At 52.2% G+C, this 21,957-nt stretch overlaps 9 protein-coding genes across 9 annotated transcripts; 3 read left to right on the top strand and 6 right to left on the bottom strand.

Annotated features, from left to right (window-relative positions):
* Positions 1-85: 85 nt before the first annotated feature.
* Positions 86-775, bottom strand: N7462_001749 (uncharacterized protein; the record flags this gene model as incomplete). Its single annotated transcript, XM_057073475.1, has 3 exons — positions 86-414; positions 494-556; positions 616-775. The coding sequence occupies 3 exons, from the start codon at positions 773-775 to the stop codon at positions 86-88; spliced, it is 552 nt and encodes a 183-aa protein (XP_056937116.1).
* Positions 776-1,703: 928 nt separating this feature from the next.
* fluG (uncharacterized protein) lies at positions 1,704-4,428 on the bottom strand (the record flags this gene model as incomplete). The annotated part of the gene is made up of 3 exons (XM_057073474.1): positions 1,704-1,933; positions 2,000-3,266; positions 3,325-4,428. The coding sequence occupies 3 exons, from the start codon at positions 4,426-4,428 to the stop codon at positions 1,704-1,706; spliced, it is 2,601 nt and encodes an 866-aa protein (XP_056937115.1).
* Positions 4,429-5,058: 630 nt separating this feature from the next.
* On the bottom strand, positions 5,059-6,858 carry N7462_001747 (NAD-dependent succinate-semialdehyde dehydrogenase; the record flags this gene model as incomplete). Its single annotated transcript, XM_057073473.1, has 4 exons — positions 5,059-5,195; positions 5,262-6,506; positions 6,573-6,660; positions 6,829-6,858. 4 exons carry the CDS (start codon positions 6,856-6,858, stop codon positions 5,059-5,061), a joined length of 1,500 nt encoding a protein of 499 aa, XP_056937114.1.
* A 553-nt stretch (positions 6,859-7,411) lies between these two features.
* Positions 7,412-9,009, bottom strand: N7462_001746 (uncharacterized protein; the record flags this gene model as incomplete). Its single annotated transcript, XM_057073472.1, has 6 exons — positions 7,412-7,985; positions 8,087-8,466; positions 8,531-8,604; positions 8,683-8,719; positions 8,782-8,807; positions 8,886-9,009. The coding sequence occupies 6 exons, from the start codon at positions 9,007-9,009 to the stop codon at positions 7,412-7,414; spliced, it is 1,215 nt and encodes a 404-aa protein (XP_056937113.1).
* Positions 9,010-11,241: 2,232 nt separating this feature from the next.
* Positions 11,242-13,359, top strand: N7462_001745 (FAD-dependent oxidoreductase; the record flags this gene model as incomplete). Its single annotated transcript, XM_057073471.1, has 4 exons — positions 11,242-11,669; positions 11,734-12,130; positions 12,190-12,370; positions 12,452-13,359. The coding sequence occupies 4 exons, from the start codon at positions 11,242-11,244 to the stop codon at positions 13,357-13,359; spliced, it is 1,914 nt and encodes a 637-aa protein (XP_056937112.1).
* Positions 13,360-14,236: 877 nt separating this feature from the next.
* Positions 14,237-16,713, top strand: N7462_001744 (uncharacterized protein; the record flags this gene model as incomplete). The annotated part of the gene is made up of 3 exons (XM_057073470.1): positions 14,237-14,276; positions 14,564-15,036; positions 15,109-16,713. 3 exons carry the CDS (start codon positions 14,237-14,239, stop codon positions 16,711-16,713), a joined length of 2,118 nt encoding a protein of 705 aa, XP_056937111.1.
* A 1,061-nt stretch (positions 16,714-17,774) lies between these two features.
* N7462_001743 (uncharacterized protein) lies at positions 17,775-18,512 on the top strand (the record flags this gene model as incomplete). Its single annotated transcript, XM_057073469.1, has 1 exon — positions 17,775-18,512. The coding sequence occupies one exon, from the start codon at positions 17,775-17,777 to the stop codon at positions 18,510-18,512; it is 738 nt and encodes a 245-aa protein (XP_056937110.1).
* Positions 18,513-18,910: 398 nt separating this feature from the next.
* Positions 18,911-19,159, bottom strand: N7462_001742 (uncharacterized protein; the record flags this gene model as incomplete). The annotated part of the gene is made up of 1 exon (XM_057073468.1): positions 18,911-19,159. The coding sequence occupies one exon, from the start codon at positions 19,157-19,159 to the stop codon at positions 18,911-18,913; it is 249 nt and encodes an 82-aa protein (XP_056937109.1).
* Positions 19,160-20,164: 1,005 nt separating this feature from the next.
* On the bottom strand, positions 20,165-21,647 carry N7462_001741 (uncharacterized protein; the record flags this gene model as incomplete). Its single annotated transcript, XM_057073467.1, has 4 exons — positions 20,165-20,498; positions 20,565-21,165; positions 21,218-21,510; positions 21,571-21,647. The coding sequence occupies 4 exons, from the start codon at positions 21,645-21,647 to the stop codon at positions 20,165-20,167; spliced, it is 1,305 nt and encodes a 434-aa protein (XP_056937108.1).
* Between the last annotated feature and the right edge of the window lie 310 nt (positions 21,648-21,957).

Below are 21,957 nucleotides of genomic sequence, written 5' to 3'. Positions count from 1 at the left end.
AAGACAGAGAATGGGGCCTGGACTCGGAGTAAAAGGACCAGTGACATCAAAATCATCATCTCAACCCGAACTCAATCGCATTTTTTTACTGGTGCGACTTGACAGTGGGGATCTCATATCCGGAAGGATACAGGTTTGAGGTGTCCCAGTAAAGCTCATAAACACCAGAAACATTGGTAGCCTTAGCACGGAAGGAGTCCGACAGCGTTCCGTCGTCTGCCTCCCACATCAGCCAAGTGCCATAGAAAAGGAAATCAGAGCTTGAAGCATCTGACGGGGTGTCGATTCCATTTCCTGTAAATCCTACTGGCAGGACTTCATCAGCTGTGGGGCGAATATAGAACAAAGTGTCGGAGTCGAGGGTAACGCCGGACGTCGTGGCGGTGGTGACGAGCTGGGTGCCATTCATCTCAACTAGAGGACGCAACAAGGTTAGATATGTGGCAAACAGGATATCAACATCCCGCTCTTCTTGAAAGGTATATAGCCATACATGAGACATCGGTTGTGACAGACCCATAGGTCCACAGAGAAGAGTCGCCGGCGTAAGCGATACCTAAATCTGTTGTTAGATTTCTCGGATATTTCAAATCTCAGGAGGGCATAAGGTAATACCATCAGAGTAGAAGATATTGATATAAGAAGACTCGAGGCTGTAAGCAATCAAAGTAAAGGAGCCGGTCGGGTTGCGCTTCACCATAGGCGTCACTGAAGCGAGCGCCCCAAGCGTAAGCGAGGCAAAGGCCAGAGTAGAAGAGAATGAAGTGATTTTCATGATGTGTTTTTTTTATCTTAGTTAATTAACAAGATTCTCGTCAAAAAGCTTTCATTCAAGAGTTCTTATATAGTTCCATTTACGGTGGGTGGGGAAATAGGCGGTGTTGCTCATGTCCTCAGTGCCCAGCAACGATGACGCGGCCGAAGAAGCCATAAAATTGCCAAGGAGCTCACTCGAACCAATACTGGTCCTTAATGGGTGTAGGGACACCACCCAGTGGTTCGTGGCCGTTTCATGGGCCCAGTCCAAGCTAGCACCTTGAAAGTGGAGTGGTGTTAAGCTCAAGTAAGCACCAACTAACAAGGGACGAATGACAGGTTCAGGCCCCTCCAACCAGGATTTTCACAATGGGATTTCTGGACCGATACGTGAGCCCGGCCCTTGGCGGCCATCCTTAACGCAATTTAGTTTCAGGAACCCTGAAGACTCGCGCATCGGGTATAAGCTCGGGATCACAGCGGGCCCGCCAAACTGTCTATTGCCGATTGTCACTGGTCGGCGAACTACTATCGCACTCTGCTCTAGACCACTAGAACTGACTAGAGAAATAGTAATGTAGCATCGGCTCGAGTTTTTTACAAGCCTGACAACAAGCTAAAATAGCAGATTTGTAACAAACTAGTAAGACATCATGAGATTCAATACTCAAACAAAACACGAAAGACCTCCGTGTAGAAACTGATGTTATACAAGTTGTTAAGCAAGGCTAACTTTAATATCCCTCCAAAAAAAGGTCACGTATCTCTGCCAAAGAGATCTGATGATCTGATTGAGACACCCGTAAACTACAAAGCACCCGAATTTTACAAGCGCTGACAGGAGCAGAAAATTTAGTACGGTAGCTAGTGGAGCAATTGAACTCTAGTCATATAGAAGAACCTAGGCCAAACGAGGCCACGTGCCCTAGTGCCTCTTCATTCGGCATTTAGTAACGCTCTATCAACCACAATCTCCGCTCTTCTGCCGGCATTGCTTGTAGGCGCACAGACTCCAAACGCTTGACACTCAGATAATTATCGACAAGAGCATCTCCCAGTACCGATCTCAATGGTTTGTCTTTATCCAGGGCACCCAAACTTTCAGCTAGGGACTTCGGGAGTGGCGTCGTGATACCCAGATCAGATCTTTCAGCTGGTGTGAGGCTTGACGCATCCACTGAAAATTGAAAGACATCACGTCAGATGCAAGTCTAAGATATTTAGTTTAGATTGAGAAACTAACCTTTACATTCCTGCATTGTGAGCGGCAATTGACAATTCAATCCGACCAATCCAGCTGCCAAGAGAGCAGCCATAGCAAGGTAGGGGTTAGCCACGCCGTCGACCGACTTTATCTCCCAATGGCCAGGTCCAATTTTTCGAACGGGCGCTTCGCGGTTCTGGAACCCCCAGGCGACCCATTCCGAACCAGACCAAATTCCGGATCGGATGCGATCATAGCTCGCGTTTTGAGACAGCGTGAATGCCGTGATCGAAGTAAGGTGGTTGAGAACCCCGGAGAGAAATTGATCCTCGCGAGTAGGCGGATTGATAGAAATATGAGAATGTGCAGCGCTGCCGGCTCCAGCAGAAAGAGGGCGTGGATGTAGTGTTGCTCGAAACCCGTGCCGTTCTGCGACAGCCGTGATAACTTGCCGGGCGGTAATAAGGGTATCGACTGCAGCGAGGGGCTCTGCAGGAGGAAGTACGAATTCAAATTGGCCTGGCGCCGACTCAGCGTGGAATTGTTGAAGATTAATGCCTATGGACGCCAGAGTCCGGTCGACTTCCTCGAGCAGAGGGACGATCTTGCGCGTCTCGGCTGTCATCTGGGACCAGGAGTGGTTTTTAGTTGCTGGAACATAGCCTGTGACCTCACCAGTTTCTGTGTTGGTTATGGGCTTGAGGAAAATAATCTCGATTTCAAACCCGCAAAGGATGTCGATCTGGTGTTGCGATTTCAGCTGAGTGACGACGCTTTGCAGCGCGGTCCTTGGGCAACCAATGAGCAGTTCACCCTCCTCTGATCGCCAAAAGGTCATGATTGTTGCACTTGCAGCAGCTGGTGTCGATACGCTCCGATTAAGGTAAATGCTGGACAGATCTGGTTCCAAGTATATTTGACCGGTCGTAGATCCCTCTGGAGTGACCGAATCATCCTGGAGCATCCATAATACGGCAAGAGAGACTCCAATTCTCCGCTGCTTTCTTGCGATACGTACAAACTCTTGAATGGGGAGTATCCGGACACGGACAGAAGCGGTATAGTCGACCCATTGAATCCAGACGTACTCAATGTTGGAATGCTTGTATAAGAATTCATCCAACGGATCGGAGGAAACTGGTCGAGTTAGGCTGGTAACTGGCACTGTGACGACGGAGCCAGGTGTGTATTGGGGCGTCTGCTTCAGTCCATACAGGATATTAGAGTTATGGAAGAGAATATTGGCGGCAGCTGTCTTCGCTTGAGTTATAGTATAGTCGCCATTCTGAACATAATCGACAAGAACCTAATTGAAAGACCGTGAGAAATGATCCTTGGACAAGAAATATGGACGTCTAACTTACTTTTTCAAGAGCCTGTCGAAATTGCTTGTTTGCCAGCCAAAACGTCTCTGGGTGGAAGTGACCATCTGTGCTCCACAAAAGACGATTCGTTGGCGTGATCTCCAGGCTTTCGCGGATGATCGTCTCCTGAGCCTCTCGGCTCACCATGGGAAAGACCTCGCCCAGGTCTAGATAAACATTGGGATAAACACAAGCCAAATACCCCGCTTCCTTGGTATAGGGATAAGCAGAGTGAAGCAGGACGATGGGCGCATCGGGATACTGAATGACGAGAGGTTGCAAGTAAGCGGGGTTTGCCCTGATGAGATTGATATCATTGTCACCCAGACCCGTATGGAGCTGCAGGGGCTTGACGACCCCCGCTTTCTTCCGCAATGTAATTAGTTTCAGCGTCTGCTGGACAAGCCAGTCATTGAGCGGTTTGTCTTCGACACGGTAGCCTGACCTCCTAGTGCCGGAGTCTAAGGTGCGGTGCAGCGAGGCTGTCAATAGATCCTTGTCCGGCGAATTGGGGTCGACGTCGAGCCCGGTACGATAACAAATCACGGACTTGAAGCCGACGACGGCCGGGTCGTCCATGGCACGCGCGAGAGCATCCAGAAACCGCTGGCGGAACAGGTTCCACACCGACTCGCCCGCCTTGCGGTCCGCATTCATGATCTCACCGAGGAGCGAAGCTGCTACCGCCTCAATACGGACAATGCGTTTTGTGGCTGACACGGAGAATTGGTCATGCCAAGCGTACGACTCGACATCGTCATCGGAGAGTAAATCGTCCAGTAGAAGGGTATGAGTGCCCTCCAGACTCCGGCGAATCAGGCCCTCATAGTCGCGCTTCACCCACTGACGGTGCAGGTTCACCACGTCATTCCAATTGGTGCAGGATACACCATAGAGGTCAGATAGCTGGTTGACAGCGCGCAGCAAGGGCAGCGTGGTGCGGGCGTTTTCCAAGGCCCGACCGTGGGCCTCGGAGGTGATGGACTCTAGCGGGTAACTCTCGTAATCATCAGCCACGTCGCGACTCAGTAGATTGTGCGCATGGTTATCGATCAGCGGATGGGTTTGCACCAGGTGGCGGAGGGTGTTTAGTTGTTGGTCCATGGTGATGTAAAGGGGAAGAGAGAGGCCGAGGATCCGTCGCGTATCTTATAACGCTACCGCCGGGCGCATTCGACCGGACCGTTTCAAAATACGGATGAGCCAGCTTAGCTTGCGCGACGATGCTGTTTTAGTGGGCGTAGTGGATATGGATGAGACCGAGGTCTTAACTTGCAGCTGGACGTCGAAATGCGTGACGAGGGCGGAGACCAGGACTGAGACCATCAACGCAGATCACGAGCTCGGCTCTCTGGAGACCTCCATTCCTGCTGCTTCTTCTTCTTCTTCTCTTTTGCGTCTACTCCTACAATACTATTCCGTGATCCGTCATCTGCAGGAGGAGTCCGTGCATCGTCAACCATACTGAACTTGGCCAGCTCCACGAGCCCACCGACGCGCCATTTACCAATCACTGCGTTCGCATTGCCGAAGTTTGCACTTTAAACCCACGTCGACTAGTGACTACACCAAGGACAGTCGAGGCACCGAATCACGACCTCTCGATAAGTTTGTTCACATTCTGGCTTATCCTATCGGGACGGCCCGCCCAGCACTGTCCAACACTGGCCAGATTCATGCAAAGTTGACCGCCTATCAAAACAACACAATGCGATCCCTTCAGGCCTGCCTTACTCAATACTGGCCCTCGATTGTGAAGGTCCCTGTCTTCGTCACCAAATACTCGTTCACCGCAACATCCTTTCCGCTCTCCTTGCCATACCCGGACTCCTTAATGCCTCCAAACGGTGACTCGGCTGCCGATTGATTCCCTGCAACGCACCCCCTCGTTAGCTATGTTTTCAATGTGCCTCGCTCAACGGATGGGAAAATCCTACCCGTGTTCATTCCGACCATGCCAGCCTCTAGATTCTCCAGCAGCCGCCACATTCGGTCAATATTCTTGGTGAACGCATAACTGGCCAGACCCATGCTGGTCGCGTTCGCCAGTCGCACCGCCTCGTCCTCCGTCTCGAAGCGATACAGCGCCGCAATTGGCGCAAACGACTCTTCCTGCGAGATCTGCATCTCTTGAGTCATGTCTGACAGGATGGTTGGCTCAAAGAAATACCCGGACTGCGCGGTCAGCCGCTTGCCACCCAATAGCAACTTCGCGCCGCGACTGCGAGCATCCTCCACCTGGGCAATCGCCTTGTCAATACTACGTGGTGTTGTCAGAGGACCCATGGTAGTGTCCTTGGATGCACCGTGGCCCACGACGAGAGCCGCAGTACGCTCCTTCAGAAGCACTGCAAAGCGATCATAGATGCCGGCCTGGACGTAGATCCGGTTGGCAGTGATACACGCCTGACCGGCATGGCGCCATTTCAAGGCCATAAGCTGGTCGAGCGCCTGGTCAAGATTGGCATCGTCGAAGATGATGAAGGGGCAGTTCCCGCCGAGCTCCAGGGTCAGCTTCTTCAGGCCGTGGGCGCAGTGGGAGGCGACCAGTTTGCCGACGCGGGTCGAGCCTGTGAAGGTGACCTTCTTGACGAGCGGGTGTTTGCAGAGGGCCTCGCTCAGCGGCGGCGTGTTCTCCAAGTCCGTCGTCAACACATTCAGTACGCCAGGCGGGATACCCGCGCGGTGTGCCAGCTCTGCCAGCACCAGAGCCGAGATGGGCGTCTCTGGGCTGGGCTTCACAACCATTGTACACCCAGCCGCCATCGCGGCACCGACCTTCCGCAGCACCATTGCCACGGGGAAATTCCACGGCACCAGTGCTGCTGCGACGCCGATCGGCTGTTTGATCGTGAACAGCCGGCGGTTTGGAGCTGCAGGCATCGATACTGTGCCTTGGATGCGCTCCGCCTCGCCGGCAAACCACCACAAGAAGCCGAGCGAGTAGTCCAGTTCACCGTAAGACTCCGCTAGCGGCTTACCCGTTTCGTGGGTCACGATCTGAGCCAGGTCATCGCGAGCCGCGGTGGTCAGGTCGTGCCATTTGAGCAGCCACTTAGCACGCTGGCGCGGGCTAACTTTGCGGAAGGACTCGAATGCGTCGTGTGCATTTTGCACCGCAGCATCAACGTCCTCGGCGCCGTTCGCGGGACAACTCGCCCAGGGCTTGTCTGTGCCGGGATCTTCAGGTCGCATGGATCAGCCCATCGTGTCTCTTCGGGCTATCTAGCGTAGCGTAGAGAACATACCTAATACCTCAAATCGCTTTCCACTCTGCGCGGCAACCCACTGGTCGCCGACGATTGAGTCGAAACGCAGTAGGGTCGGGTCGGCGAGCTGTTTTACTCAGTAAAGTGTCAGTCCCAATTCGAATACATCGCAAGCTCTATCGGTCAACACAGTTCGGACATGTCGCCGATGTGCCGCACCTTAGCTCCTCTCCCTTGGCTTCACCGTCAAAAAACAGGGGACAGTATAATCAATATCATTTAATGGCAAGTTTACCTTGAATGGGAGTTGATACTGAGTCGCCATGGTGGTTGTCAAAAATCAATGCAGAGGAAAAGAAGAGAAAAGCGTGTCGGCGGGGTAGATAGAGTATGTAGTTCGTCGGGGTCATGTTTCTGCCCCGAGGTAAAACTGGAGCCCCTCATGCCAGTTCCAGGCAAAGTTTCCGCCTCCAAACCAGATCGGCCATGTTGATATCCAGCGCCGTCCAACTCGTGTTGGGGTTGGGAGCCCAGTCGGGACCTGATACCTTGTTTAATCCCGGTTATATGGTTATTTGCTTTCCTTCGCTTTCCCTCGAGATCCCGGTTTCCAAAGGGTTGGACCGATACGAAGGTACCGCCCGCGTGAGGAGTACCTGCTCTGCGCACAACGTTCTTGATGAGGCCAAAAAAAAACCAGGTACCAAATACAAGTGCAAGCTCTATACTTCTAGTGCTATAGCGCTATGATCCTAATAATTACTCCAGCCGAAATAGTGGCAGGATCCCCTCAGACGGCATTATACGTTATACATTATATATATTTTCTGGCTTCTATTCACACACACCAATCATGATCACACCGATGTCGCCCTCGTCTACACCAAACTATCCACACTGCCATGTTTGCCGTCGCGCGACCGGCCATCCGACCGGCCATCCTCCGTCGACGCCACCTCTCCCACCGTATACTTGACGGAGACATCCATGGTTTTCACGATACCTGTGACGCCATCCTCGCTGCCACTTGAGATACTCGGGCTATCCCCGCCGCGGCGGTACTTGCGCATATCGAACGCATTTGCTGAATTGGCGCCGATCTCTACGCGGTGGCCGCCCGCCGGGTCTGCCATCTCGTACCCGTCGTCGGCGTTCGAGTGCAGGTGCGATGCCTGCCGCGTGGAGAAGATCTTTGAGCCTGGGAACCGGCCCCGCGAGCCGCTGGTGCCGGCGCCGTAGCCGGAGGTCTCGCCGTTGGAGCTGCCGAGCAGGCGTGGGAGGTATTTGGTGGCGATGGCTTTCATGGACGGTCCGCAGGCGGTGATGACGGCGACGTTCACCTCAATTGCGGAGCTGCAGAAGCCGATCGAATAGGTGTAGTCGGGAGAGGTGGTGGTGGAGAAGAAGGCTTGGGCGAGGATGATGATGCGCCAGACACCGATGGCCGTGGCCCTGCAGAGCGAGAGAGAAACGCCGACTTAGTATTCAGACGAGGAGAAACCCAGGAGTTGGGTGCTTTTCGTTTTGTTTGCAATGAATGCAGAAGGACTTACACTCCACCCAGGCACAGGATAATGCAAACGGCAATCTTGCGACGCAGCGGCATCTGCAGGCTCCAAGTGATGATGATGGGAATCGACAGCACCAGTATGTCTGTGAACAGATTCAGGGCCGCACTAGAGACATAGAAGCTGCCCTGTTCAATGCAGGTGCCGCCCTGGATCGACGTGTCGTAGACATACGCCACGGGGTTGCATTGGAAGATATCCACAAATAACACCGCGATGAAGAGTCCCACGACCATGACCAGGGACGTCCAGAACAGAATATTGACGATGCGGGACCGAGACTCGAGTCGACGCAGAAACACTAGGATCGAGACTTTTGTGAGCGTTAGGGCTGGATTATAGACAAGTTGATTGACAAAGTTCCACTGTTGAACAAGAGTAATTAGCACCGATGCTCGCAGGATATCGTAAATGGTCTGGATTACCTACTATCAATCCCTTTTTGACATCGTGGTCCTTGGGGATATCCCAGTAATGGATGCCGACATAGTTGGTCTTGATATCTGGTCGATGTGAGCAACAGGTCCACGAGAAGTGTCGATCGACTTGAAAGGCGCGACTAGTTTCATCAATATACTTACAATACCATGAAGTCACTGATTGACACACGGATAGAATCTACCTCAGGCCAATTAGTATCTCTTGAATGAATCCCATCCTCAGCTGCCTCGTGGTCATACATATCCCGATACAATCAAATAGTCGTCTATCACATCTCCGTTAGCCTTCGGTCAAGGTCTCTGCCTCCCTTGTCGATCCGTGGAGACGAATGGCCCCTGCTTACCACTGGTGAGTGTCGATCGCGATAACCGGCGACTCCAAAGCCGCAGAATAACCGCAAGACCCCCGAGAATGGGGAAGGCAACCACGACCCCCAGCGCCGTATTCTGTTGATGGGTGTCAACCATCGTTATGCATCACAGGCTGAAGAGGGGGGTGGGAGGAGGTCAAACAAATATTAATCAGGCCCGACCACAAGCTTTCGGCCTTAGGTCTTAGGTCTTATACGTAGTCAATAAGAGAAAAGTCTCTCCGCGGGCCACTCTATTCTCACTCCCCGCCACAAGTCAAGAATTTGCACAATAACTACAGCGGCCGCCTAGCACCCGGCATCTGCTCAAACGCCTCCTTCCTCTCACGTACTGATACCGCCTCTGAATGGAAATTGGTGTGATTCTGGACCCCAATTGGCGCGCCCACGGCCGTGGATATCCCGACGGCCAATTGTGGAAGGCGTTGAGTCGAGACTCCACCAGGCTTTTTAGTTCTGTTTCCTTTTGAAAGGAATTGGATAGTGAGCCGATTGCTCGGGTTCGTGGGAGCCATGCTCAACATGGCGTTCTGTCATCTCCGTGCGATAGCATATGGCGGGACTACCTGCTTGAAAGAGGGATGCTGTCATGGCTTAAGCAGCAGATATGGCTTGCCTGTAGACTTAGGATCGTGTCTGGTACATGGGATTGTTACGAAAAATGCTCCGAGACAATGAGGTGTCCTGTAACTTGCAGGCCCAGGACCTCGGCTCTGTGGTGGAAAAAAAAAGTAAAAACCAAAGGGCCATCAGACAAAAGCCCTTGAAAACAGAAATATGAAATGGAACTTCTTCGGGCCTTCGACTGCATAACACGTTTCTGCTTGGCATGGAAGCGCCTCTGGGTGCTTCTTAGCCCTAATTGTCCTGGCGCCATTCCACCTGAGACAATTATGTCCCTTTGTGTCGACAGTACCGAGGCTCCCCACTCTCTCTGGAGAAAATATGGCCGGCACAAACGATGGACGGGTGGGATGTAGGAGGGATTAATTCAATCCAGTTCCATGAATGCGAAATAAAGTTCAAAGGGATTCTTTGATCCACGAATCCATTGACTTTGGCGGTTGATGATTAAAGTCGGGGTTCGGACTCCTGCCGGGGGCGTCGAGAGAAACTTTCTGGTTCGGGGAGCCACAGCCGAAGGGAGGTGGCAATAACGACTTTGTTTACTCCGTACTTTCTCCGGAAGTATACGGACACGGCAAGAAACTCAATCTTCCCTTGATAATTGCATTCGCCCCGATGGGACTGTGGCCCCATGACCGCGGAGAGCCTATTGCTCGAGACTCGTTTTGATTTCGCTTACTACCTCGGTCAGATCTGTCCAAGCGTCTTTAAAGATCCTCCCCTCCACCACTGTCAATCCGGCCGGTTCGGAGACTGCCAAGTGGAGCGGGTGGGGACTCTCGCGATTTCCAAACTCACTCGAGAGAGGCATTGTTCTTCCAGCCGAAGTAGATACGGGAAACAGGTAGTAACAATTTCCCTCCTGAAGAAACAGGGAGGACGCGTGGGCTAAGAATTCTTTTGCTCCTTCGGCAATGAATATATTGTGGCTTCGCACTTGACTGGTAGTTCCACGCTAACCGAAAAGGCGTCTCTTTTTTTCTTCTTGCGCCAGAACAATACCGGATATTCCGTTGCATCGCAGTGGGGGCCGATCGGGAGATGAGCAACAGGGTACCAACCCACCTGCGGAAACAAGTCCGGGCTCCAATGGACAGTGCCAAGCTCAAAGTCGAGCAAGTCGTCCGTTGGAGGCTGGACTTGCTGGACCGTGGCGTGCCAGGCGAATATCCAGCGCGGATAGCGTTCGAATAGCGTCCTTTTAGTACCGTCCACGAAGCGGGAAGTGTTGTCTCGGAGAAGTAATCGGTCGCAAAGGATGAATCGAGAGAACCGCCCAGAGGCCGGCGCGGTCGAGATTCGAGAGCCGAGATGCGAAGGCCTCCAACATGCCGGTGGGGTCCTCTTAGGGAGACACGCCCGGACTGGCTCACGGCGAAGCGTTGTTAGTGGAGACTTGGAGGCATCTCACCCGGCCGTCGCAAGCAATAGCCCATGCTCCTGGGTTCCTGTGCCGGTCGTTCCTCGCAGATGCAGTGGAGCTCCAGAACTTGTCAACCTCGTGGCCATTAAGCTTGTCTTGTTCGGATGCGACGAGTGCCGAACGTGTGCGACTCCTTTTGAGATGCCTTAAAAGAGGGCTAATTCCCACTGTATTCCATTCTTGTGGTAATCATCTCGCCGATCTTGGGAGGTGCAGTTCCAATTTTGCTGATCCGTTGATCATCCTCCGCGGGTCTTGTCTTTCCCTTGACGTTTCATCATGGCCCCTCGATCTCTCTTGGCGGGTGCACTGCTCAGCGCCTTGTATCTGGCCAGTCCCGGAGAGGCTGCAGTCGCCGCTCAGCAGGTCTCATCGGTCTCAGGTGCTGGTGCGCCTCTGTTCAAGAGCGAGACCGTGCAATTGACCGAGCAGGCGCTGTCCAGCTCGGGTCTGAGCCAGAACCAGTCTGCCCTGTTCACCTTCGGCAATGGCACGACGCTGTCCACTCGGTCCCGGTCCGAGTGCAAGGTCTTCCCGGGAGACGCCCTGTGGCCCGCGAAGTGGGTGTGGTCTCTTTTCGATGAGCTGCTCGGTGGTGCCTTGATCAAGACGGTGCCCTTGGCCGCACCGTGCTATTCATCGTGGCCCGAGTACGACAGTGATAAGTGCGATACCATCACGGACGATTGGACCAACTCTAATCTCCAGTAAGTCCTTTCCCATTCGATGTATTGGAGTAAAGCACACCACTGACCAACTGCCTCTGTCCAGTGCGGCTGATCCCGCCTCTGTGATGTGGCCCTTGTACGAGGGTCGGACGTGTCTGCCCACCACCAATGCCTCTGCAACATGCACGGTGGGCGGTTACAGCAGCTATGCGGTCAACGTCACCAATGTTGCGCAGATCCAATTGGCCGTCAACTTTGCTCGCAATGCTGGCCTGCGTCTGGTGGTCAAGAACACCGGTCATGACTTCAGCGGCAAATCCACCGGTGCCGGTGCTCTGGGTATCTGGACTCACCACCTCAAGCAGATCGACTATATCAAGAACTATCGTAGCTCCAGCTACCAGGGCCCCGCTGTCAAGATGGGTGCCGGTGTGCAAGCCTTTGAGATCTATGAGAAGGCGAACGAGCTCGGCTTCACCGTTGTGGGTGGTGAAGGCAAGGTACGTTCCCGATTGGTCCGTTCGGATGTATGATCAAAGCTAACGGCTATCATTGCCAGACCGTTGGTGTTGCCGGTGGTTACGTCCTTGGTGGCGGCCACTCTCCGTTATCCAGCGTGTACGGCCTCGCTGCCGACCAGGTCCTTGCTTTGGAGGTTGTTCTGGCCAGCGGCCGCTTTGTCACGGTGACTGAGGAGAGCGATCCGGACCTGTTTTGGGCCATCCGTGGTGGCGGTGGTGGTAAGTCTTTTGCCCGTCAAATAGCTTTGATGAACGAAATATGCATATTTTCAGCGGATGACTGACATCCAATCCCTTCAGGTACCTATGGTGTGGTCACCTCTGTCATCTCCCGGGTTCACCCCAAGATCGGTGTGACCGTCTCAACTTTCAACTTCGCTACTAGCACCAGCGTTTCCGCTGACACTTTCTGGGCCGGTGTCCGCGCCTATATGGAGCGCTTTGCCGAGTATGCCGATGCCGGTACCTATGCTTACTTCTGGGTGTTGAACACTGGCACCGACTCCTTTGAGTTCCTGATGAACCCCTTTTTCGCGGTGAACCACACTGTGGCTGAGTACAATGCCCTCGTGCAGCCGTGGTATGACGATCTCGAGGCACTTGGCATTTCTTTCACTCCCAACTCAACCTACTACGACAACTTTTATGACGCATGGAGCGCCGGTTTCCCTCTCGAGACCGTTGCCTCGTCGGTCATGATGACGGGATCACGCCTGTTCCCGCGTGCCAACTGGGAGAGCACTGATTCATTTAACGCCACCTTCAAGGCCCTGCGCTCGACTGTCTCTGAAGGCTATGCGCTCCTCGCCTTCAACATGAAGGCCGAGCTGGTCGACGGCTACCCCGCCAGTTCCGCAAACCCCGCCTTCCGGAAGACTCTGCTTCACGCCATCACCTCCACCAGCTGGGATAGTGACAGCTCCGATGCTACCATCAAGACCAAGATGGACTACTTTACCAACACGATTCTCGGCGAGTGGCGTGCCACCTGCCCGGATGCCGGTGCATACATGTCCGAGGCTGACATTCTGGAGCCCGACTTCCAGCAGGCCTTCTATGGCAGCAACTATGCGCGCCTATATAAGTTGAAGCAGCGCTATGACCCTAGCTCTCTGTTCTACGTTCCCACCGGTGTCGGCAGTGAGAACTGGACGGTGGACAGCAAGGATGGCCTTCCTGATCAGAATGGCCGTCTGTGCCGTGTTTAGGGGTTGGAACGTTCTGGACTTGCGAACAGAATTCCTTGTACAAAAACCGACCTTTTTATAGATATGTAAATAACTACACTGTGATAATGGACACTAGTGTATGTCCTATAGCATTTAATAGCCTGCTATAAAGACTTCTTTGCTTAATGATTTCAATTTGAAACCCTTCTGTTTATTTTTCGTTCTACTTGGTTGAATCGGAGAAAAGAAAACGTCATATCTTTTCCATTTCCAAGAGTTTGATTTCATCGTCTACGTATTGTGATTTACATTATCCCAGTCAAGCATGATGTCGGCAAGGGCTCGCACTCGGCAAGGAGTCGACAAGGAAGCGGCCGCGGTGTGGTGGAGACGCGGGCAGGCCCGACATTGAAAGTGGGGGTCAAATACTGTTGCACTTGACCCTTCTCCCGTAGTCGTGGAAGACCCACTTGACATTGAGATTGCTGATACCAAAGCTGCTGCTACTCGGATGGTCGTCAATGGACTATCGCGTGCAGTTATCAAACTCCGCAACCATATCGAACTGCTCTAACATGATGTAAATTCAGCCCCCGTAATGAGGACTGACTCTCCCCACTCTTGGCACGAAAAAGGTTAAACTCCGCAATCACTTCGCCCAATACTATTCTCCTCCCCCTGGCATCAAGCAATCTATACATTTGAAACAGCAGCTCCAGGTCAAACAGTCTCAGGAACGCAAATTACCCTATTCCCCGCTATGCCGACACTTGCACTGCGTGCCGGATAATTCAACGCACGCTGGTTGGGCCACAGCCGACGATCGTCGCAGCTATCGGCCTCCCCTCTGCGACACGCGTCGATCACTCAACCCCTCCCAAACTCCCAGGTTGTACCACAAGGTCTCGTCGGCGTAATGCGACTCTATACGGAGATGTGTGCCATGTTACATGGGTGTACGTTTCTCCGCACCTTCCGTCCGCAGAGTATAAGAATCGCAGTTGGTACTCCCGGCGGAAGCCCCTCTTATCGCGCGGCTGGAAGACTGAGCATTGACATTGAGTGGTGTTGCTAGTGGGTATCAATTGCCTCGATATCATGCAGTTGAGCCGAGCATTTTTTAGCACTGCGAGTGCATTGTTGTGGCTAGGTGGTACGTTGACGTCGTTGTTGTTGCTGCCAGATGGATGGCCAATGTGCAATTCGGAATAGGCCGACTAACATATATCCAATCGGGAGCTAGCTCAATCACGCTTGGTGACTGTACCGATTACACCGTTCACTGCGGCCGGCGGGACCTATGATGTGTCCCAACTCACAGAGATCGTAATCGATTCACGCTATGCGAAGGTGGTGGACTATCATGGCCAAACTCTAATCCCGCCGACTCTCCATGAGTTCGCGGAAACATTTCAAGAAGATCTCAAATCAACTCTTGGCCTGGATGTGCAGCTCACCCATGGCGCGACCCGTAAACCAAACACCGTTTTCGTGACATTGCGCAATAACACCGGCTTCAGGGATGCGGCAGGCCGATGGACTGCCGAAGGATATAAGCTTCGCGTCGACGACAGCGGCGTAGTCGTCACTGGAGCTAGTCCGTTAGGTGCGTGGTGGGCAACACGGTCCATTATCCAGGCTGCGGTTGCTGGAAACTCGACGCTGCCAAAGGGCACCGGTATTGACGCTCCTGCATGGGGCATCCGGGGTGCTATGGTATGTTCATTTCCTTCTGGAACAATCGAGAATTGTGCACGCCCAATAACCTGATCTGACTAAACCGTCTAGCTTGATGCTGGCCGGAAGTACCATCCGCCGGAGTTCCTGATCGAAATGTGCTCGTACCTGTCGTTCTTCAAGCAGAACACATTCCACGTGCATCTAAGTGACAACCTCTACAACAATGTCGACCTGTATTCCACTGAAGACTCGATGGAGCTGTACGCTGCGTTCCGCCTGTGGTCTGAGGACGAGGCAGTGGCGGGTTTGAATCGCCGTCGCAACGAGTCGTACACCCGCAAGCAATTCGACAACGTCCAGACGCAATGCGCTAAGCGCGGCGTCACCATCATCCCGGAGATTGAAGCACCTGGCCATGCACTCGTCATCGTACAGTGGAAGCCCCAGTTGGGTCTGGGCGACCTGAGCATGCTCAATATCAGCCATTCGGAGACTATCCCGACGATGAAGACGATCTGGAAGACCTTCCTGCCGTGGTTCCATAGCAAAGTGGTCCATATCGGCGCGGATGAGTATGACAGCAGTCTCGTATCTGACTACACCCAGTTTGTGAATGAAATGAACACCTTCATCCAGGATGAGACTGGTGGAACCAAGACGATGCGGATTTGGGGCACATTCACGCCCAAGCAGGGTGCTAATGTATCAAAATCCATCTCCTACCAGCATTGGGACGTTAGCGCCGACCAGCCGTACTATGACTACATCGAGAATGGATACAACGTTCTTAACTCGGACGACTATCTCTACCTAGTCGGCGGCTGGTCCGGATCCTTCGACCAGGTCCTTGACTTGGGCAAGATCTTCGACGGACCCTTCGGCGCCCCTTACTCGCCAATTGTCTTCGACAGCAGCACCATTGGGGATAATCCCTCCCGCAACAACCCCCGTGTTCTAGGCGAATTGGCCGCCCTCTGGAACGACTACGGTCCCAACTCTACCACGGCCCTGCAAACGTACTACTCCTGGCGCGACGCGCTGCCGGCTCTTGCGGACAAGCAATGGGGCGGCAACATCACCGAGTCTGAATACTTGGCCATCTTCGACGCGCTTCATGCTGCCGTGCCGGGTCAGAATCTAGACCGTGCGATTCCTAGCCAAACAAACACGATCCTACGGTATACTTTTGCCGACGACAGCTCTTCCACGGTCACTGATCACTCCGGCAACGGCTACCACGGCACCCTCCATGGATGCACAGTCTCCTCGTCGACCCTCCACCTCCGCGACGGGTGCTACCTCTCGACGCCCCTAGGCAGCAAGGGTCGTGATTACACACTCTCGTTCCGGGTGAAGCCGACATCATCGACACCCGGCACGCTCTTCGCCGGCCCGGATTCGATCTTCACCCACGGCAACGGCACCATCTCCAACGCGACCCTGATCTCCGGCGGCAACCCCTACTCGCTGAATTATACCCTGCCGCTGAACACATGGACCGACGTCCGCCTTGTCGGTAAGGGCAACATCACGCGACTGAGCGTGTCGTCTGGACCGCGGGGCGCATCGACGATGGAGTTCACAACGAGGATCGGAGTCAACGGAGAGTACTTTGTGTGGGCACCGATTGCGATTGAGGCGCCGCTGGCGCGGATTGGAGAGGGTTTTACAGGGTTGATGCAGGAGATCGTATTGACGGGGACTGCGGAGTAGATCGCCTTTGTGGGGAGGAGGAGAGAAGCTCGGAGCTTGGGAAGAATCAAGCTTTTTGGCGGGAAATGCTTGGCTCCTGCCCGACTTGTATAAAGCTGGCGTTTGATTTTCTACCAGTTGTTTTTTACCTTATTTTCCCCCGTGGGAACATCCTCAAATGCATACATGATGAGTGAATGAATTGATTGATTAGTTTGATGACTCGGATGGGTGGGTTCTTGGAAATGCTGGTGCCTTGCGTACTTAACGAAAGCATTCAATAGGCAACTCTGTTTCCATGAGCCTGGTTTCGAGTTACAGGCCTTGTGGGGATGAAGATGGAGACATGTTATTTTTATTTTTATTTTTATTTTTTTACTTTTACTTTTCGCACCTTTTCGCACCACGTATATTCGGCCATGGAAACCGGGAGGGAGGAGGGATGCCTGCGAAGGTTGGAATGGTGGGCGAAGGGGGCAAGTCTTGTCTCGAGTATGCGAACTGTATGGACAAGAAAGACCCGCGATGCTCGTGAAATCTGCCCGTGGATGAGACAAGAGATCCTTCTTTTATATGTTTCATCAGAACATGCTCATTTCAAGGTTATATAGAACGCTAGAAGGAGATGAAGCGGATTTTGGGCCTACGCGTGGCAGATCATTCTTAATTCCCTAGTTCCTGATGTAAGCAGCAGTTGTCGAATGATCTCAGTGGACGTCGAATACTGCATGACGGCCCTTCTCCCATTCATTGGTCTCACGGCCAGTCAAGACTTTTTCAAGATTCAAGCCAACACTCTCAACCCCCAGGCTGCAAGCAGGACGCCCTCATCGGCTTCATCGGCCATCGTCGTAGGCTGCCGGAATAAGCAGGGGTTCCACCAACCCCGGCCCGCCCAGCGCCCAATCAGCGGGCCGTACCGACCACATGTCGGCGTGGCTGGTCTCCAACGGACCCGGAAGAAACGATGCTCAACACGCCCTTGAAAGTTAGGAAGGCTCTAAATTCAGGGTCTCCCCTTCTCGCTCTCTTTTCTCCATGTCTCCGGCTAACACTCTGGGGAACACCCCCCAAACCCCATCATGAAAGTCCCTTGCCTGTGGCTGCTGTGCATCTATGCGGCTGTCACCGCTGCATTGCCCTTTCAAATCGTCCTGACTAGCGATACTCCAAGCATTCGCTTCAAAAACACCCCCCGGCCCCTATCACAGCACGTCAGCCCACCTAACGATGATGCTCCTCGCCGGGAAAGTGAACAATCAAATCGACCAACCTTCCAACAGTACGTCAAACACATCCGTACCAAAACACAGACAACAGAAACAGTCGACGCCGCCACCAATTCGCCCTGGACCCAGGGCCAGATTCTTTCCCCTTCAGAGCCCAAGGAGAACCCAGAAACCCGGTCCAGAAGCCGCTATGGCGCATTCCTCGGGCGATTAGGCAAACTCCTCTCCAACAAGCATGCATGCGATGAGGACCTCTCCGCCCTGGTCCAGGCCTCGCACTTGAATTTCAATCTCACGACTAGTACCATCACCTACGCCCGGACGGTAGATGTGCTGGATGTCATCGATCGTCATGGCCCGGAGTGCCTGGCCTTGTTCATCTTCGTTCTCGTTCCTATCGCCTACTTCATGCTCGAGCTGTTAGAGCTCGTCCTCAAGTACTGGGTGCGCGAACGATATCCTCATCGCGGCCGGGACCGGGTGCGCTTGCTTGGGCACGAGCGGCAGCTACGAGCCTGGAACAATCGGCAACGCGAGTGGACGTTGGAGGGCGAGAAGCACTGGTGGCACTTGCGTCGAGCTCGTAATTAAGTGGAGCTGGGCTCTCGACGGAATATTTCCAGCTTGATAAGGAACACCTGAGACTACGTCTTTTATTTTCTTTCTTTTAATTGCTTTTATTTATTGCTTTTTGCTGCGTGATACCCATTGTTTCTGTCAATTATGCTCAATTTCCGTCATTCGGAACAATACAAGATTTTCTGCTCGAAGACCGCCGCTATTATCGAAGTACGCACTAAGAGAGGAGATAGGGGTAGACCCAGAGGTTACTCTAGAATCCTTAATCGATAAAAAGGACCCTTCTTACAGTGACCCGGAGGGTGCAACTAGACACAAATATCATGAATATGAAGATTCAAATTGCAAGCAATATTTCTTGGAAGTTGATCTCATTGCCCGCATCTATTTCTCATGTTCGTACAGAGTAGTTACTGCTGAGGAAGACCAGGCCGGCGGACGCCCCTTTGTTGGATTTTCTTGGGATCCTTTTCATGAACGGGTTCCTGGACCATAGACTCCAATGCCCCTTTTCGCCCCGCCTGTTTATCTTTGTTACCACGAAGATACTTCTGCCGATTCAAGGCCCGTTGCATGTCACCCACAGCTTCTGCTGTCTGAGCTTGACCGCTTACATCTGGCGCTGATTGACTGCAATCTCTTGCCAATTTCGATGCCATGTTAGTAAATGGTTGTTGTCTGGTCAGGAAGTCGCTAGAAATTAGTTATAGATAGTACAAAGATCAGATTTCTAGACTGACCCTGGTAGGAGGAAGGATTCTGGTTGTTCTTAGAGTCCTTTGTTGCGTGAAAGCAAGGGTTTATGAAGATGCGGTTCAGATGTTATCTTGCGATTCGGTCTGGTAATTTTGGTGACATCTTAGAAGAGAGCTATAATAATATTCGTGAAATATACAGGATTCTTTCCAGCGAAGCAAACAAAATTTTTTTAGTGGTTCCATCAATAGCTCGATTTAGTCGAATCCTTTTGTCTGTTGTTCGCTCAGTCCGCAGAGAGAGCTATGGGATGATGTAATGTGGGTCAGATATACGTATCTTTAGTACACAGGCTATATGTTGGTGTCCTATAGTTGCATATTAAGGAAATCCAGGGCGATATATCTCTAGCACATAGGCTATATGTCGGTGTATTATAGTTCCATATTAAGGAGATATCAAGGATATTTTATCATCTCATATAGGTCAGACGCGCCGTATTTAGAACACTGAGTCATTTTTTACTTGAAAGGTATGTTCTTTGGCTACTTAATGGACATGTACAATGATTCTGATATAGCATGACTGTGGATTTCTTTTCTTGTACCTCCATTTCTGGGAAGTCGGACTCTTCGTTATAAATGATGATCTATGGAAAAGCTTTACTTGCAAGTGAATGTAATAAAGAGCATGTGCTTTTGATCTGTGAGTAAATAGATTCATGGAGGTGAAGCCTTCGGAAATGGTATGATGCTGTCAATCTTTGAAAACAATATCATGAGAGAAAAAGCGTTGAGAATCCGCGATTAGAGAATTAACATTAGACCACGGTCTGGCCATATTAATAGATTGCCACCAAATGTAATTAGTATATCAAGATATGATTTTCGATGCATACGAATCACCCAGACTCCATGGAATAAAAAAGAACATCCACCACCAACATCACCAGACATATCGATACAATTTCACTCATCCGCATCCTGCTGGGTAGACTGACTGATGCCCTCTTGCATCGCGTTCAGGTGAGCAAATTCGTAGGTATCCTCACCCAGGCTCCAGGCCATCACACCCCCGAGTTTCTTGCTAGTAACGATATCATTGAACTTGCGGGTGATCAGATCAGGAGTGTCCCAGGTCCAGAAGAGGTTGGTGTCCTTATCCCAGTAGTACTGGCCGCCAGCCTCGTCGTCAGTCTTGCCGTCCTTCGAGGCGCGCCGCCAGGATTCGATGATCGAGACACCCTTGCAGGTGCCGTAGTCCGAGAGACAGCCTGCCTGGCAAAAGTCATCGCCAGAGCCGCTATTCGAGGTTAGTTTTGAAGTGGTCCCTAGAAATATCTTCATGCTATTGTAGGAGGAGACATACCAGTTGCCATATGCGCTGCAGCACTGTCCATCAGGGCATTTTCCATCACTAGCACCGCACTTGCCGTTATATGAGGTCTTGAGGTCTTTTGGTGGAGCCGAGAGGACGCTCTTCTCAAAGGTTAGAGCACCGGATTTGCCATTGTCACTTCCGTCATCGTTCTCTAGCTTGACGACGTGGCAGCCCAGCGGGTGAGTGTCGCAGTCGGAGTTGGGATCAGTTGTGAACCATTTGGCGTAGTAGGCGAAGCCAAGGTTGATCTTCTCGGGGTCCAGACCGATGTCCAGGTATGCATTGACGGTGTCCAGAGATCCCTCCACGCTGCTGTGGTGGGCAGTGACATTATCGCGGCGATTCATCAAATCGTAGCTCATAACGTTGACCATATCGACGGACTCGAAAATCGCAGGGCCCTGCTCTTTGGTGAATGCCATCATGTCCTGTCGACGGCCAGGTACAGCAATGGAGAGGGTCTTGTTGCCGATAGCCTCACGGAGCGCCGCCAGGAACTTGGGGTAAGTCTCGAGTTCGGAGACCTTATCCGAGTTGGGAACTTGCTTATAGTCCTGGCCATTGCCGCCGGGGTACTCCCAGTCGATATCTAAAGAATATATTAGATAGAATGACAGCCTTAAAGATGAATACACGCATACCAACGCCGTCAAATCCGTTAGCATCGAGCATAGAAGCAACGTTCTTTGCAAAACGCTTGCGGGTTGTGTCATCCTTCGCTCCGTCCGAGAAGCCCGAGGTATCACCCCATCCACCAATAGCAATCATGACTTTGGTGTTGGGACTAAAGCGCTTGCGCATCGAGTCCACGGACTCAAAAGGGGTGAAAGATGGCGCCGAGTCCGAGTTAAACAGTTTTGTAGGCGCGAAGCCCATAATGGCGTGATCGATGTTCATGGTCTGGTTGGTACCGGGGAGATCGGTTGTATGGTACCTTCATGAAGGGTTAGATCCAATTCAATATTGTCACAATATTGATTACACAGGCACACACTCATCGATGTACATAGCAAACCGCATTGCGGCGACGCTTTGAGCGGCCAACAAGCCGAGAGCAAGTTCCTTAAACATGTCTAAAGCCGATATCACGGAGCAATCGTGGTCAATGAATCAAGGTTCTGAAGGTAAAAGAGACAAATCAATGTCGAAAAGAATGACTTATGAAACAAAATACCAGGCCGGAGGAATTGCCCAGCTCACGGAGGTAGGGGAAGGGGAAAGGGCAGCACGGAGCTGTAGTAAACACGAACCACGAGCGAGAGGATAGAGAGAACGGTACACAAACCTCGCGCAAGGCCGAGAGACGCGGATATTAACTATGTGCAAAATGGACATCCTTGCAAAACATGCTCAGAATGATCATCGTTCCATCGAGCTTGGC

The sequence above is a fragment of the Penicillium macrosclerotiorum genome, assembly GCF_028827735.1.
Source record: "Penicillium macrosclerotiorum strain IBT 26536 chromosome Unknown utg000002l_segment0_segment0, whole genome shotgun sequence".
Lineage (NCBI taxonomy): Eukaryota > Fungi > Ascomycota > Eurotiomycetes > Eurotiales > Aspergillaceae > Penicillium > Penicillium macrosclerotiorum.
This window is presented reverse-complemented; position numbering and strand designations above follow the sequence as displayed.